The 14,693-nt window shown below is 46.1% G+C and overlaps 2 protein-coding genes across 3 annotated transcripts; one reads left to right on the top strand and one right to left on the bottom strand.

Annotated features, from left to right (window-relative positions):
- The first annotated feature begins 5,243 nt into the window (after positions 1 to 5,243).
- RPL41 (ribosomal protein L41) lies at positions 5,244 to 5,663 on the top strand. The gene has a single exon (XM_030795754.1). The coding sequence runs from the start codon at positions 5,278 to 5,280 to the stop codon at positions 5,353 to 5,355; it is 78 nt and encodes a 25-aa protein (XP_030651614.1). The 5' UTR covers positions 5,244 to 5,277; the 3' UTR covers positions 5,356 to 5,663.
- A 4,656-nt stretch (positions 5,664 to 10,319) lies between these two features.
- MRPS24 (mitochondrial ribosomal protein S24) lies at positions 10,320 to 13,762 on the bottom strand. 2 transcript variants are annotated; one of them, XM_003268847.3, is made up of 4 exons: positions 13,243 to 13,762; positions 13,094 to 13,162; positions 12,718 to 12,829; positions 10,320 to 10,744 (listed from the first exon to the last, which is right to left on the bottom strand). In XM_003268847.3, exons 1-4 carry the CDS (start codon positions 13,279 to 13,281, stop codon positions 10,461 to 10,463), a joined length of 504 nt encoding a protein of 167 aa, XP_003268895.1. In that variant the 5' UTR covers positions 13,282 to 13,762; the 3' UTR covers positions 10,320 to 10,460. The 2 variants fall into 2 exon arrangements, with proteins under 2 accessions (XP_003268895.1, XP_012352229.1); XM_012496775.2 differs by having other exon boundaries at positions 13,094 to 13,319.
- Between the last annotated feature and the right edge of the window lie 931 nt (positions 13,763 to 14,693).

Here is a 14,693-nt window from a genome sequence, read left to right as displayed (position 1 = left end):
CATTGGTACCAGTACAGTGGGGTGCTGCTGTAAAGATACCCGAAAATGTGGAAATGACTTTGGAACCGGGTAACAGGCACAGGTTGGAACAGTTTGGAGGGCTCAGACAAAGGAAAACATGAGAAAGTTTGGAACTTCATAGAGACTTGTTGAATGGCTTTGACCAAAATGCTGATAATGATATGGACAATGAAATCCAGGCTGAGGTGGTCTCAGATGGAGATGAGGAACTTGTTGGGAGCTGGAGTAAATGTGACTCTTGCTATGTTTTAGCGAAGAGACTGGAGGCATTTTGTCCCTGTCCTAGAGATTTGTGGAACTTTGAACTTGAGGGAGATGATTTAGGGTATCCAGCGGAAGAAATTTCTAAGCAGCAAAGCATTCAAAGGTGACTTAGGGCTGTTATAAGCATTCAATTTTAAAAGAGAAACAGAGCATAAAAATTGAGAAAATTTGAGGCCTGAAAATGTAATAGGATAGAAAATAACCCCCCACCTTTTTTTTTGAGACAGAGTCTTGCTCTGTCACCCAGGATGGAGTGCAGTGGCACCATCTCGGCTCATTGCAACCTCCGCGTCCCAGGTTCAAGTAATTCTCCTGCCTCAGCCTCCCGAGTAGCTGGAATTACAAGTGCCCGCCACCACACACAGCTAATTTTTGTATTTTTAGTAGAGATGGGGTTTCGCTATGTTGACCAGGCTGGTCCCGAACCTCTGCCCTCAAGTGATCTGACTGCCTCAGTCTCTCAAAGTGCTGGGATTACAGGCATAAGCCACCACACCCGGCCTTTTTTTTTTTTTTTTTTTTGAGATGGAGTTTCTCTCTTGTCACCCAGGCTGGAGTGCAATGGTGTGATCTCAGCTCACTGCAAACACTGCCTCCCAGGCTCAACCAATTCTCCTGCCTCAGCCTCCCAAGTAGCTGGGATTACAGGTGCCTGCAATCACACCTAGTTAATTTTTATATTTTTAGTAGAGATGAGTTTTCACCATGTTGGCCAGGCTGGTCTTGAACTCCTGACCTCAGGTGATCCATCTGCCTTGGCCTCCCAAAATGCTGGGATTACAGGCATGAGCCACCACACCCAGCTGAAAAACCCATTTTCTGAGGAGAAATTCAAGCCAGCTGCAGAAATTTGCATAAGTAACTAGGAGCCAAATGTTTATTGCCAAGACTATGGGGGAAACATCCCCAGGGCATGTCAGAGACCTTTGCAGCAGCTCCTTCCATCACAGGCCCAGAGGCCTAGGGAAAAAAAATGATTTTGTGGGCAGGGCCCAGGGCCCCCCTGCTATGTGCAGCACAGGGACTTGGTGCCCTGCATCCCAGCTGTTCTAGCCATGGCTAAAAGGGATCAAGGTACAGCTTGGGACGTGACTTCAAAACATGTAAGCTCCAAACCTTGGCAGCTTTCATGTGGTATTGAGCCTGCAGGTGCACAGAAGTCAAGAGTTGAGGCTTGGGAACCTCTGCCTAGATTTCAGAGAACGTATGGAAATGCCTGAATGTCTTCTGCCAGGCAGAAGTTGGCTACAGGGGTAGTGCCTTCATGGAGAGCCTCTGCTAGGGCAGTGTGCATTGGAAATGTGGGATTGGAGCCCCCAAACGGAGTCCCCAGTGGGGCACTGCCTAGTGGAGCTGTGAGTAAAGGGCCACCATCCTCCAGACCCCAGAATGGTAAATCCACCAACATCTTGCACTGTGTGCTTGGAAAAGCTGTGGTCAATGATCATTCTGGAGCTTTAATATTTGACTGTCCCTTGATTTCAGACTTGCATGAGGCCTTTAGCCCCTGTGTTTTGGCCAATTTCTCCCATTTGGAATGGCTGTATTTATCCAATGTCTGTGCCCCCATTGTATGAGGTACATTCTAGGAAGTAACTAACTTACTTTTTGTTTTACAGGCTTATAGCTGGAAGGGACTTGCCTTGTCTCAGTTGAGACTTTGGACTGTGGACTTTTGAGTTAATGCTGAAATAAGACTTTGGGGGACTTTTGAGAAGGCATCATTGATTTTGAAATGTGAGGACATGAGATTTGGGAGGAGTTGGGGGTGGAATGATGCCGAGACCAGCTCAGTCATGGAGGCCCTAACTCAGCGGCACTAGAGGAATTAAAGACACACACACAGAAATATAGAGTGTGGAGTGGGAAATCAGGGGGCTGGCAGCCTTCAGAGCTGAGAGCCATGAACAGAGTTTTACCCACATATTTATTGACAGCAAGCCAATGATAAGCATTGTTTCTATAGATTATAGATTAAAATGGGAAACAAAGGGAAGGGCTGAAACAAAGGGATGGGCTCTGGCTAGTTATCTGCAGCAGGAACATGTCCTTAAGGCACAGATCACTCATGCTATTGTTTGTGGTTTAGGAACCCCTTAAGCGGTTTTCTGCCCTGGGTGGGCCAGGTGTTCCTTGTCCTCATTTCAGTAAACCCACAACCTTCAGCATGGGCATCATAGCCATCACAAGCATGTCACAGTGCTGCAGAGATTTTGTTTATGGCCAGTATTGGGGCCAGTTTATGGCCAGATTTGGGGGCCTATTCCCAACATGTTCCCCCTTTTGGTTTTTGCAAGATGACAAAAGCAAAGGCGGCTTTATCACGGTGAGCTACTTCTCGCAGGAGTCGGGATCTGCATCTGCAGACTACACAAAGACAAAAACCCAGATTAATAGCACATTCATTATTGAAATCATAAAGCCTCCAAGTGTTTTTACCCATTTTAATGGGTTAATAGCTGCTAATCCTCTGCAGTTCCTTCAAGTACTCCAGTTCCTGGCATTAAGGTCAGGTGTGCCTGGGATGCTTTAAATATTTGTTCTTTTAATTTTGCAATATCCAAAGAGAAGTTTGTAGAGTGTCCTTCTAGATGTTCTTTTATTCTTTCTTAAATTTTGATCTTATTAAGAGCCATTAATAGTTTCCACAAATCCTTATGTTTAGCTTCTAGAGTGGGCCGTATCATTTGAGGTTGAGGTGCCACTATACCGCCATGTTTCCAGACAATAGGAACTCTTGCCGTATTTCTTACCATTTCTACCATCTGACTGTTTTGTTTAGACCAGCTGAACATAGTGTGGCCATGGCACGCAGACTGAGTGGTGTAATTCAAGCTAAACATCCCCTTAGGGACCAATCAATAATGATTCCATAGGAATCGTTGCACAGCACCTCTGCCTGTTCTGCAATGCAATCTTCCTAAACAAGTACGTTCATTATTTCTGGCCAGGTCCAATTATGTTTACAAATAGGTTTTTGAGGGAGGTATGCCTCAATTATAGGAGCAGATTCATTATGGTAAATATTGAGACTAGAAAGCATGTGTAAATGTGTCACAGAGTGATTACATCCAGGTATTATTGCTAGCCAAGATTGATAAATATGCCTAATAAGTATAATTGTTCTCTGTGTCAGCCCTTGTTGAAGGAATACTCATGGCAATGGTGATCACTGCTATCATAGCTACCGTTAAATTACTCATTGTGACTGGTTGTCCCATTTTCCTCAGGTTTTCTTCCACCATCTGTGACAGCTTCTTGATCTGCCTCTGGTTGGTGGCTGTGCTCAATGGGTGCTGCTTGTGACAGCTGGGGTCCTCCTTATCTTGACATGGCTGCAACTGGGGAGTCCTTGGGATCCTCTCGGAATCTCTTCCTCAGCATCTGGCTCATGATAAGGTTTCAGCTGTCTTGATAGTATCCAAATTGTCTGTTGATTCAGTCCTGGAGAAACACAAGCATAACGTCTACCCCAAGTTATTATTTTACCTATTTCCCAACTTTTGTCATCAGATCTCTCCACTAAACCAGTTGTTCTGCTTCTGTCTTTGCAGCTGATTTCTGTAGATGCTGTTCAGCTGCTGATAGCACCTGGCCTTTAGGCAGGGTCAAAAAATTTAAAGTCAATAATGCTAGATTCAATTGTATATGAGGTGTCCTGTAGTCCCTGTTTTCCCCCCTTTGCTTTTGCAACTGCTGTTTCAGGGAGAGATTCATTCTTTCCACTATGGCTTGTCCTTGAGAATTATATGGGATACCAATAAAGTGTTTAATATTCCATACAGAGAAAAATGTAGCTAGAGCTTGGCTAGTATAGCCTGGGGCATTATCTGTTTTAGTAGAAGCTGGAATGCCCATCACCGCAAAACACTGCAAAAGGTGACGTTTAACACAGGCAGAAGACTCTCCTGATTGGCATGTAGCCCAGACAAAGTGAGAAAAGGTGTCCACACATACATGTACATAAGCTAGTCTCCCAAATGAGAGAACATGTGTGACATCCATTTGCCAAAGAGAGTTAGGTTCCAGTCCTCGAGGATTAACTCCTCCTGTAAAAGATGAGGAATGTACCATTTGGCAAGTTGGGCATCACTGGATAGAAAATAGATTACTCGTGGCATAGGTAGGAATGCCTAGAGCAGGTTGTATCCAATTAATGCCCCACAGTAATTTTTGAAAGTCATTTAATGTTTTCATTTGAGCCCTACGTATGATTACTTTCTGTGGCACTATTGTAGTGTCATTTACTAAGGTCCCGAAGTAGGAGTAAGGAGTCGTAGTCTAAATTTTGTCAGGAGCTATAATTAAACCAGCATGAGAAATCACATTTTGCAAGTGATCATAACATTGGAGTAATATTTCTCGAGTGGGGGCAGCACAAAATATATCACCCATATAATGAATAATGTAACACTGTGAAAATTTTTTACAAGTAGGTTCAATTGCTTGCCCCACATACATCTGGCAAATTGTTGGACTGTTTAACATGCCCTGTGGCAACACTTTCCAATGAAAACTCTTAGCAGACTGTAGGTTGCGTACATAGGAATTGTAACTGCAAACTATTCACAGTCTTGCTCAGCTAAGGGGATAGTAAACAGTCTTTTAAATCTATGACTATTAAAGGCCAATTTTTTGGAATCATAGTAGGAGAAGGCAGTGCTGGCTGCAATGTCCCCATAGGTTGTATAACTGAATTAATGGCTCTAAAGTCAGTTAACATTCTCCATTTACCTGATTTTTTCTTAATTATGAAAACTGGAGAATTCCAAGAGGAAAATGTTGGAGCTTTGTGTCCTTTTTCCAATTGTTCAGTAACTAAGTCCTCCAAAGCCTCCAGTTTCTCTTTACTTAGTGGCCATTGTTCTATCCAAATTGGCTTATCTGTTAACCATTTTTAAGGTATAGGTTCTGGAGGCTTAACAATGTCCTCCATCAAAAATGATATCCCTCTCTCGGCCTTAGCGCCATTTTCTTGGCAACCTCTGCTCCATGAGAGCCAAGTGGAGGAAGAAGCGAGTGCGCAGGCTGAAGCGCAAAAGAAGAAAGATGAGGCAGAGGTCCAAGTAAACCGCTAGCTTGTTGCACCGTGGAGGCCACAGGAGCAGAAACATGGAATGCCAGACGCTGGGGATGCTGGTACAAGTTGTGGGACTGCATGCTACTGTCTAGAGCTTGTCTCAATGGATCTAGAACTTCATCGCCCTCTGATCGCCAATCACCTCTGAAACCCACCTTGCTCATAAACAAAATGCCCATGTTGGTCCTCTGCCCTGGACCTGTGACATTCTGGACTATTTCTGTGTTTATTTGTGGCCGAGTGTAACAACCATATAATAAATCACCTCTTCCGCTGTTTTAGCTGAAGAATTAAATCATAAAAAAAAAAAATGATATCCCAAACCTTGGCAGGAACTTTGTCTTTCCACTTGAAGCAGTTCCTTCAAACCTTGCAAATTTTTTCCTAGTCCCATACCAGGGACATACCCCATTTCATGCATCATATGTTGACTTTGAGGGCTGTATAATTGCTCTGGAATTAGAACTTGTGCTCCCCGTCGTTGTAATAAATCTCTCCCCCATAAATTTATAGGTGCGGAAGTTATAATTGGTTGAATAGTCCCAGGTTGTCCATCAGGCCCTTCGCAATGCAAAATATAACTACTTTGATATACTTCAGGGGCTTTACCAACTCCAACTATGTTCAATTGAGCGGGTTGAATTGACCATGCGGATGGCCAGTGCTGTAGAGGAATGATGGAAATGTCCACTCCTGTATCTACCAAACCTTTAAATTTCTTTCCCTGAATAGTTATTTCACAGGTAGGACATTTATCAGTAATTTGATTCACCCAATAAGCTGCTTTGCCTTGTTTATTTGTGCTTCCAAATCCTCCTGTTTGTTTAATCTTACTTTTCCCCATTTTGACATACGGCACAATCAGGAGCTGTGCTATGCGCTCTCCTGGCTCTGCTTTCCAGGGAACAGAAGTAGATAGAACAATTTGAATTTCCCCATTGTAATCTGAATCAATGACTCCTGTATGTACTTGCACTCCTTTTAAATTTAAACTAGATCTACCTAGAAGTAATCCTATCATCCCCGCTAGCAAGGGTCCACAGACCCCTGTTGGAACTTTTTGCAGGGGTTCCCCAGGCAGAAGACTGACAGATTTTGTGCAGCATAAATCTACTACAGCAATACCAGCTGTGGCAGGGGACAGACAATGTACATGGGTGAAAGAATGGCCTGAGCCGGAAATGCCCCAGTTTGCAACGGCTCCCGGGATGGGCCCCTCATGGCATTTCCCAAAATCACGTTTCCGTCCTTCTCAAAAAACGCTGATTGGCCCAATGCTTTCCTTTTTTACACTTCAGACGTAGACCTGGTTCATACTGATTGATAGCTTGTTTAAACTCTTTGAGTAATTTAAAAGGAAAAGACTCAAACGTACTATAATATTTCCCTGTTGTAGGGTCCAGCCCCACAGGGTTGGTGGGTCTCTCCCCATGCGTGGCAATGAGAGAGTGTAGAAATAAAGACACAAGACAAAGAGATAAAAGAAAAGGCAGCTGGGCCAGGAGGACCACTACCCCCAATGCGCGGAGACTGGTAGTGGCCCCGAATGTCTGGCTTTGCTGTTATTTATTGTATACAAAGCAAAAGGGGCAGGGTAAAGAATGTGAGTCTTCTCCAATGATAGGTAAGGTCACGTGGGTCACATCTCCACCGGACAGGGGGCCCTTCCCTGCCTGGCAGCCGAGGCAGAGAGAGAAAGAGAAGACAAAGAGAAAGACAGCTTACGCCATTATGTCTACATATCAGAGACTTTTAGTACTTTCACTAATTTACTACTGCTGTCTAGAAAGCAGAGGCAGGTGTACAGGATGGAACATGATGGTGGACTAAGAGCATGACCACTGAAGCACAGCATCACAGGGAGACAGTTAGGCCTCTGGATAACTGCAGGAAAGCCTGACTGGTGTCAGGCCCTCCACAAGAGGTGGAGGAGCAGAGTCTTCTTTAAACTCCCCCAGGGAAAAGGTGACTCCCTTTCCTGGTCTAAGTAGCGGGTGTTGTTCCTTGGCACCTTTTGCTACCGCTAGACCACAGTCCGCCTGGCAACGGGCATCTTCCCAGATGCTGGCGTCACCGCTAGACTAAGGAGCCCTCTGGTGGCCGTCCAGGCATAATAGAAGGCTCGCGCTCCTGTCTTCTGGTCACACCTCACTATGTCCCCTCAGCCCCTATCTCTGTATGACCTGGTTTTTCCTAGGTTATGATTATAGAGCAGGGATTATTATAATATTGGGATAAAGAGTAATTACTACCAACTAATGATTAATGATATTCATATATAATCATATCTAAGATCTATATCTGGTATGACTATTCTTGTTTTATATTTTATTATACTGGAAGAGCTCATGCCCTCAGTCTCTTGCCTCGGCGCCCGGGTGGCTTGCCGCCCACACCCTGTTGATTAGGTGGGTGTATTCTAACAGGGAACTGCCCAGCATCTATATCACCCTCTCATCTAGCTTGCTGAATTCTGCCTGAATAGAACTGAGAGCGGTCACTTGAGGCACTGTTTGAACAGTCACTGGGGCAACTACTTTTCACCCAGTGTCCTCTGGAAAAGAAAGATCTGGAGGGTCAGGCCACTCTTTTTCTTCAAAATAATGAGGGAGTGGAGAAGGGTAGGGATGAACCTCTTCCTCCTTTGCCGCTTTAACTTTAGCTGGCAAACAAACCTGCTCTGTCACCTCTTCTGTTACTTCGTTGTACTCTACTTCCTCTTCATCATCAGTGTGAAAAGGTTCCAAGGTGGAATGAACCAGAGCCCACACTTGTCCCATTGTTACCCTGATGCTTCTGAGCTCCTCTTCTTACTCATCATGGGGATTGCTTAAGAGTACTCGAGTGTCCTCCAGCTTAGTTCCACGTCCTCCAACCGTCACTCCAGCGACCCTCCAACCCAGGTTTCGAGCCCCACATATGGGCATCACTTGCCAAGACCAGCTCGGTCATGGAGACCCTAACTCAGCGGCATTAGAGGACTTAAAGACACACACACAGAAATATAGAGTGTGGAGTGGGAAATCAGGGGACTGACAGCTTTCAGAGCTGACAGCCACGAACAGAGTTTTACCTGCAATAAATAAAAAGTATTTATTGACAGCAAGCCAGTGATAAGCATTGTTTCTATAGATTAAATGAAACGGGAAACAAAGGGATGGACTCTGGCTAGTTATCTCAGCAGGAACATGTCCTTAAGGCACAGATCACTCATGCTATTATTTGTGGTTTAGGAACGCCTTAAGCGGTTTTCCGCCCTGAGTGGGTCAGGTGTTCCTTGCCCTCATTCCGGTAAACCTACAACCTTCAGTGTCAGTGTCATAGCCATCACGAGCATGTCATAGTGCTGCGGAGATTGTTTATGGCCAGTTTGGGGGCCAGTTTATGGCCAGATTTGGGGGCCTGTTCCCAACAGAATGATATGGTTTGGCCGTGTCCCCACCCAAATCTCATCTTGAATTGTAGCTCCCATAATTCCCACATGTTGTGGGAGGGACCCAGTGGGAGATAACTGAATCATGGGGGGCGGTTTCCCCCATACTGTTCTCATGGTAGTGAATAAGTCTCACAAGATCTGATGGTTTTATAAGGGGAAAACCCTTTGGCTTGGTTATTATTCTCTCTTGCCTGCTGCTACGTAAGACATGCCTTTTGCTTTCCACCATGATTATGAGGCCTCCCCAGCTATGTGGAACTCTAAGTCCATTAAACCTCAGTCTCAGGTATGTCTTTATCAGCAGCGTGAAAATGGACTAACACAGTCATGGTGAGTCAGGGTCAGGTTCAGAGTGAGGTTCAAAGTGACCATCAGAGTCAAAGTCAGGGTCAGACTTGGAGTGAGACACATGACCAGGGAGGGTCTAGGTGAGAGTGAGGGTGAAGGTCAGGCTGTGTGTCAGGGTCAGGGTAAAGGTCAGCAACAAGGTCACGGTTAGAGTCAGGGCCATTATCAAGTTCAGGGTAAGGGTGTGTTAGGCTGAGGCTCAGGGTCAGGTTAAAGATATCAGACACATGGTCAAGATGAGAGTCAAGGTCAGGATCAGCAACACCTGCCCTACTTCCGGAGGCTTTTGTGAATGCAACTTTCTGAAATGCTCTTCCTCCATTTACCTGTATGTCTTCCTCCTTCACGTGCTTGGACCATTTAATGCTGCCTCACGCTCCCTGCCCTTTCACTAGGATGTGTCACAAAGACAGTGATCTTGGAATGAAATGTTTTGCTCACTAATGGGTCCCAGGCAGTTAGAAGAGTGCTTGGCCCAGAGTAGGCACTCAATAAGAGTTTAGTATAGATGAGTGTGCATAAAAGTATTCCTTGAAAAAAGTACATCTGGGGATAAAATATAAAAGCTGTTCACAGTAATTCTCTCTGGAGTGGAATTATAAGAGAGCTTCATGGTGAATTTGGTATATGTTCATATTGTTTTTTCTTTTTCTTTTTTTTGAGATGGAGTCTCGCTCTGTCACCCAGGCTGGAGTGCAGTGGCGCAATCTCGGCTCACTGCAAGCTCCGCCTCTTGGGTTTGCACCATTCTCCTGCCTCAGCCTCCTGAATAGCTGGGGCTACACACGCCTGCCATCATGCCCAGCTAATTTTTTGTATTTTTAATAGAAACGGGGTTTCACCTTGTTAGCCAGGATGGTCTCGATCTCCTGACCTCGTGATCTGCCCGCCTCGGCCTCCCAAAGTGCTGGGATTACAGGCGTGAGCCACCGCGCCCGGCCTACTTTGATTCTTAAAAAGTAACACTGAATGGGTCTTTCCACCTTGAGGAAAAACAAAGAACTTTAGGTAAAGTGCTTGACAGTGATTGATTGGCACAGGTACTCACCAAACTGTAGCTATGAATTAAACTTCAAACAACTGGCGTCAGTCTTCCTGCAAACCCTGGAGCATCGGCAAAGAAACGCTACTCTAGTTCCCTCATCCAAGAGTAAAAACAGAGAGGCAAGACAAGATAGAAGGTCTTTATTCAATAGCAGCTGAGAGACCATGCCTCGATCCTCGGAGGGGACGCATTTCCCCCACATACCATTCGTTTCCCGCGTTTCCATTCTCTGCAGGCTACAGCTTGATGGAAAAAAGGGGATTGTTCTAGAGGTACTTATACACAACCTTTGAGGGCACAGTTTGGAGGTGGAGTCGCACAGGACATTTGTAAAAGTAGGACAGCAAAGTTTCACTGTAGCCCACGAGGAAGTAGTACTTGTGTGGAGACAACTGCCTCAGGACCAGGGCACAGATCTCCAACTGGTTACCCCGGCGCTTTAAAACCAGCTGGTCAGCCAGGCAGCCTGGGAAGGTACCCCACATGAACTTGCGAAGGAAAACATCCTCCACTGTTCGCTCTGCGGCATGGTCCTCTCCATCCAGGTTACCTGAAGAGGGAAGGGCATAACAGAAGAGTCAGCCTCATTGCCCCAGGGCCCTGCCATAACTCCAGAGTCAACATCCAAAAGCGCTGAGCACAATCCCACCCTTCACCCCCCACCTCTTCCCTTTTCTTCTGCTAATGGAATAAGAAAAATAACACTTTAAAGTTCAAAGTATGTTATGCCATTAATTCCCAAGCCAATTCAGTTTAGTAGGTATTATCATTATTCTTATTTTACAAAAAGAAGATGAAGGCCTGAATCAGGGTACAAAACTCAGATGATGCCACCACATCTAGCCCCTTTCCTGCTTTCTTGGCTGCCTTATAAAAACACTGGTCATCCCATGGGCCAGAAAGATGAGGCTACCAGCTATTTTTGAGATTAGGGACATGAGTCCTCTCATGAACTACGCCCAGGGCTTCCACCAGTGGGTTCTGTGTGAACCCTGGATCCCCTGCAGCCCTTACAATGTCCATTAAGACTCTGCACACCTACATCCAAACCTCAGACCAGAACCTGAAAGAGTGGGAGATAAGCATCTTTTTTTTTTTTTTGAGATGGATCCTCACTCTGTCGCCCAGGCTGGAGTGCAGTGGCGTGATCTCGGCTCACTGCAACCTCCGCCTCTTGGGTTCAAGCAATCCTCTGCCTCAGCCTCCTGAGTAGCTGGGATTGCAGGCGTCTGCCACTACGCCCAGCTAATTTTTTTGTATTTTTAGTAGAGATGGGGTTTCACCATCTTGGCTAGGTTGGTATTGAACTCCTGACCTTGTGATCCACCCTCCTCGGCCTCCCAAAGTGCTGGGATTATTACAGGCGTGAGCCCCCATGCCAGGCAAGCATGTGTATTTTAAGTAAGTTCTCTAGATGCATCTCAAACATCCAAGAACCCCTGTACTAAACAAAACACAGTTGGTTATCAATTGTTCACAATAGTTATGTTCTATAAAGTCACTGCCAACACTGAGTTAGTGAATACTGAACCATTGCTCCTAGGGGAAACAGGGTTAGATTCCTTCCAGCCTCTGGGCACCGTATTTTTGTTAACAAATCAATACATAACCTAGTTTCCTTTGTGTTTCTGTTTAAAGACACCTTGTTTAATATATACGGTAGATTCATTAACATTGAATTCAGGGCCAAGAGCAACTCAGCAACTCATGACTGAAGAAAGATTCTCTAATCACGTATGTTCTCCCTAAGGCACGTCACAGCCTTCTCCCGCTTAGGAACACTGGATAGCACTTCAGCATTGCAAGGCCATCTTAAACAGCAAAATCACTAACAAAAAGCACAAAAATGCAAATTAAAAAAAAAAAGATTCTAGACCATTAAAAGGACACCTTTTACAGTATGAGGGCTGAAACTAGGCAGAGCCTTGTCGACCTCAGCTCGGGACATGCACCTGGGGTGGCAGCTCTAACCACATCTCAGAGTGACCTTGAGAGTGCCCAGAGTGTTGATTTGGGGCTTACAAATAAATTTTAGTCAGTAGAAGAATCTGAAAATATGGAATTCATGAATAACGAGGGTTGTCTGTATATATTTACAGAGAAAAATTTGTGCTTCAGTGGAAAACTGCATTCCTTAGAGCACACTCTTCAGGGTTATCAGATTCTGTAACGGTTTCACTCCTTTCCTTGACTCTGAGCTATTTTACAGCTCTGTAAATTACAGATAACTGACAGGAATGCAAAATAATTCTTGTCTGTAGACATGCAAATAATTTCTGTTCAGTGGAGGATCAACTGAGTTCCTGCCTGCCATGGAAAAAGTCAGTTTTGCATCCATCTTCAAATTTGTTTCAACATCCTGATCTATATGTCTCTGCTTTTTTATGTCTCCCTTGAGTTGGTTTCATAGATTTCTGACCCTGGCATTACTTCCTGAGTTAAAAGAAACCTGTGACACGTGTTCATTTTGTTTACAGGACAGTCAGATTGAGTGCTCCTTTTGGAGGCCTGGGGTCCGCTCACCTGTGTGCAGCGACAGCCAGCCTTTACGGTGGGCGATGTAGTGCGGCGCGTGTGCCTCCTCGTAAGTCACCGGCTTGTCCCCCTTGCTTACGCGTACTCGGGCCGCCCGGTTCTAGGAGCAAAAGGGGCCGTGACTCCACGAGACCCCCGATCCAGACCCCTACTTCGCGCCATGTCCCCCCAGTCAGCTGGCACTGTTCCCCGGCCCCAACCCCCTGATCCCTAAGCCCCGACCCTAGCCCCGCCTCGGACCCCAGCGACACGCCCCCTTCAGCCCGCACCGCTTCCCCCGCCTCCCGGCCCCCGGCCCCCCGCCCCCTGGACCCCCGGACCCCCGGACCCCCGGCCCCCAGGCCCCCGCCCCGGCGGTGCTCACCTTGGCGCAGACCGCGGAGGTATGCAGGGCGCGCCAAGCGCAAGGCAGCTCTCGGCTCCAGGACAGCACCTGTGGAGGGAGGGCGCGTGAGGCGGAAACTAGGGACACCATCTCCGACTCGCCGGGACCTGCCGAGTCTCCCCACTCACCCGTGGCCCCAGCAACCCGCTGCACACGGAGGCCGCCATCTTAGGCCAAGCGGAGCGCGGGACGTACCACAGCGCGCTGAAGGGTGGGGACGGCCGCGGACGAGACCAAGTCGGAGCTCGTACTCTGGCGGGGGCGGGGCAGGGCCTCTGCGGGGCGGGGCCGCGGTATGCTGCGAGCTGTTACTCCCGCCTTCCCCGCAGCCCTGTGAATGCTCAGCCTTGTGAATGCTCATCCCGCCACTGTTCGCTCTGCCGCGGTTGCTGCTTGCATAGGGTTTCAGATCCAGAAATTTGAGGATGCGAAACATGAGATTTCCTCTTCAACAACCTCACGCTAGTACGGGTGATGGGTGTGCGGCCCACCGGACCCCGCCCTGCCCAACCTGCACCCTCGGGGCTCGAAGAGGAGCCGAGCGTTTCCCCAGGTCCTAGTTATGCCTCCAAATAATATTCGTAAAAAAACAAAACAGAAAAACCCTCCAGACTTTTATCTGCAAATAAAGAAGAAACATCTTTTGGTTAAAACGTCACCCAATTCTTCAAGGATGACTTACGTACGCAATTATGCAAGAATGGGTTTGCCACCATGTGACCACAGTGGTGACTGGCCCCTGAGGAAGGAAAATTTTAAGTACGGGGAAAGGGCCGGAGGGCAAGGAAATTCATGAGAATATCGCAGGGCCTATAATGCTGAAACCAGTGCGTCGCCACCATTATTGGTATCCAGTAATTATTAATGTCAAACGGTAAAATAGCAATGCGGGATATTTTATTTTAGAAATCACCACGGTCATGGAAAAAACACGGGCTCTGGAGTCAGACCCATGTATAACAATTTTTGTACAGTTAAGACTCAGTTCTATTATCTATAAAATGGGCCTTAATAATAGTACTACCTTATAGAGCTATTAGGATCAAGAGAATATTTAATAAATGATGGGTTGTGTTTGGTTGAGTGATGTGAAATTGCCAATATTTTGGCCGTTCTGGGTCTACATCATTCCCCTTAATGGTACAGTACTTGCATACTGCTGCGGTTTCCTGTCAGGGGAAGGACTGGATTATTATCCATGGGAAGGGGAAATGGAAGAACGGTGGAAACGAGTTGCCCATGACCACACTAAGGAGAGGGAGAGAGGGACCAAGACACAAGTCTCTTGACTTCAGTCCAATCCATTTCCCATGACCAAGATTCCTCTGATTACATGAAGGTGGGTTCTCAAAAAAACCGTAATAAAAGGACAAGGTCTTCCATGTCCACTTCACCAGAAATGTTTTATTCTTACTTTTTAGAAACTGCGGCCCCCAACTGTTATGCATATTGAATAAAGGGACAGAACAGGGATGAGATGCCCTCCAATGCATACTTTGCAAATGTAAGAACTTTCAACATTTCCTAAGAAATCCTTTTCAACTGACAATTATTTTTTAAAGTTTTCATAATGTTCAAT

The sequence above is a fragment of the Nomascus leucogenys genome, chromosome 17, assembly GCF_006542625.1.
Source record: "Nomascus leucogenys isolate Asia chromosome 17, Asia_NLE_v1, whole genome shotgun sequence".
In the NCBI taxonomy this organism is placed as follows: domain Eukaryota; kingdom Metazoa; phylum Chordata; class Mammalia; order Primates; family Hylobatidae; genus Nomascus; species Nomascus leucogenys.
This window is presented reverse-complemented; position numbering and strand designations above follow the sequence as displayed.

What these genes read in the sequence shown, in the direction of transcription:
- RPL41 (XM_030795754.1), top strand. Translation starts at nt 5,278, where the DNA reads ATGAGAGCCAAGTGGAGGAAGAAGCGAGTGCGCAGGCTGAAGCGCAAA.
- MRPS24 (XM_012496775.2), bottom strand. Translation starts at nt 13,204, where the DNA reads ATGGTGTCCCTAGTTTCCGCCTCACGCGCCCTCCCTCCACAGGTGCTG. An exon ending in CCTCCGCGGTCTGCGCCAAG is followed by an intron (nt 12,830 to 13,093) that starts GTGAGCACCGCC and finishes TTTTGCTCCTAG; the next exon opens with AACCGGGCGGCCCGAGTACG. An exon ending in CTGGCTGTCGCTGCACACAG is followed by an intron (nt 10,745 to 12,717) that starts GTGAGCGGACCC and finishes TTCCCTCTTCAG; the next exon opens with GTAACCTGGATGGAGAGGAC.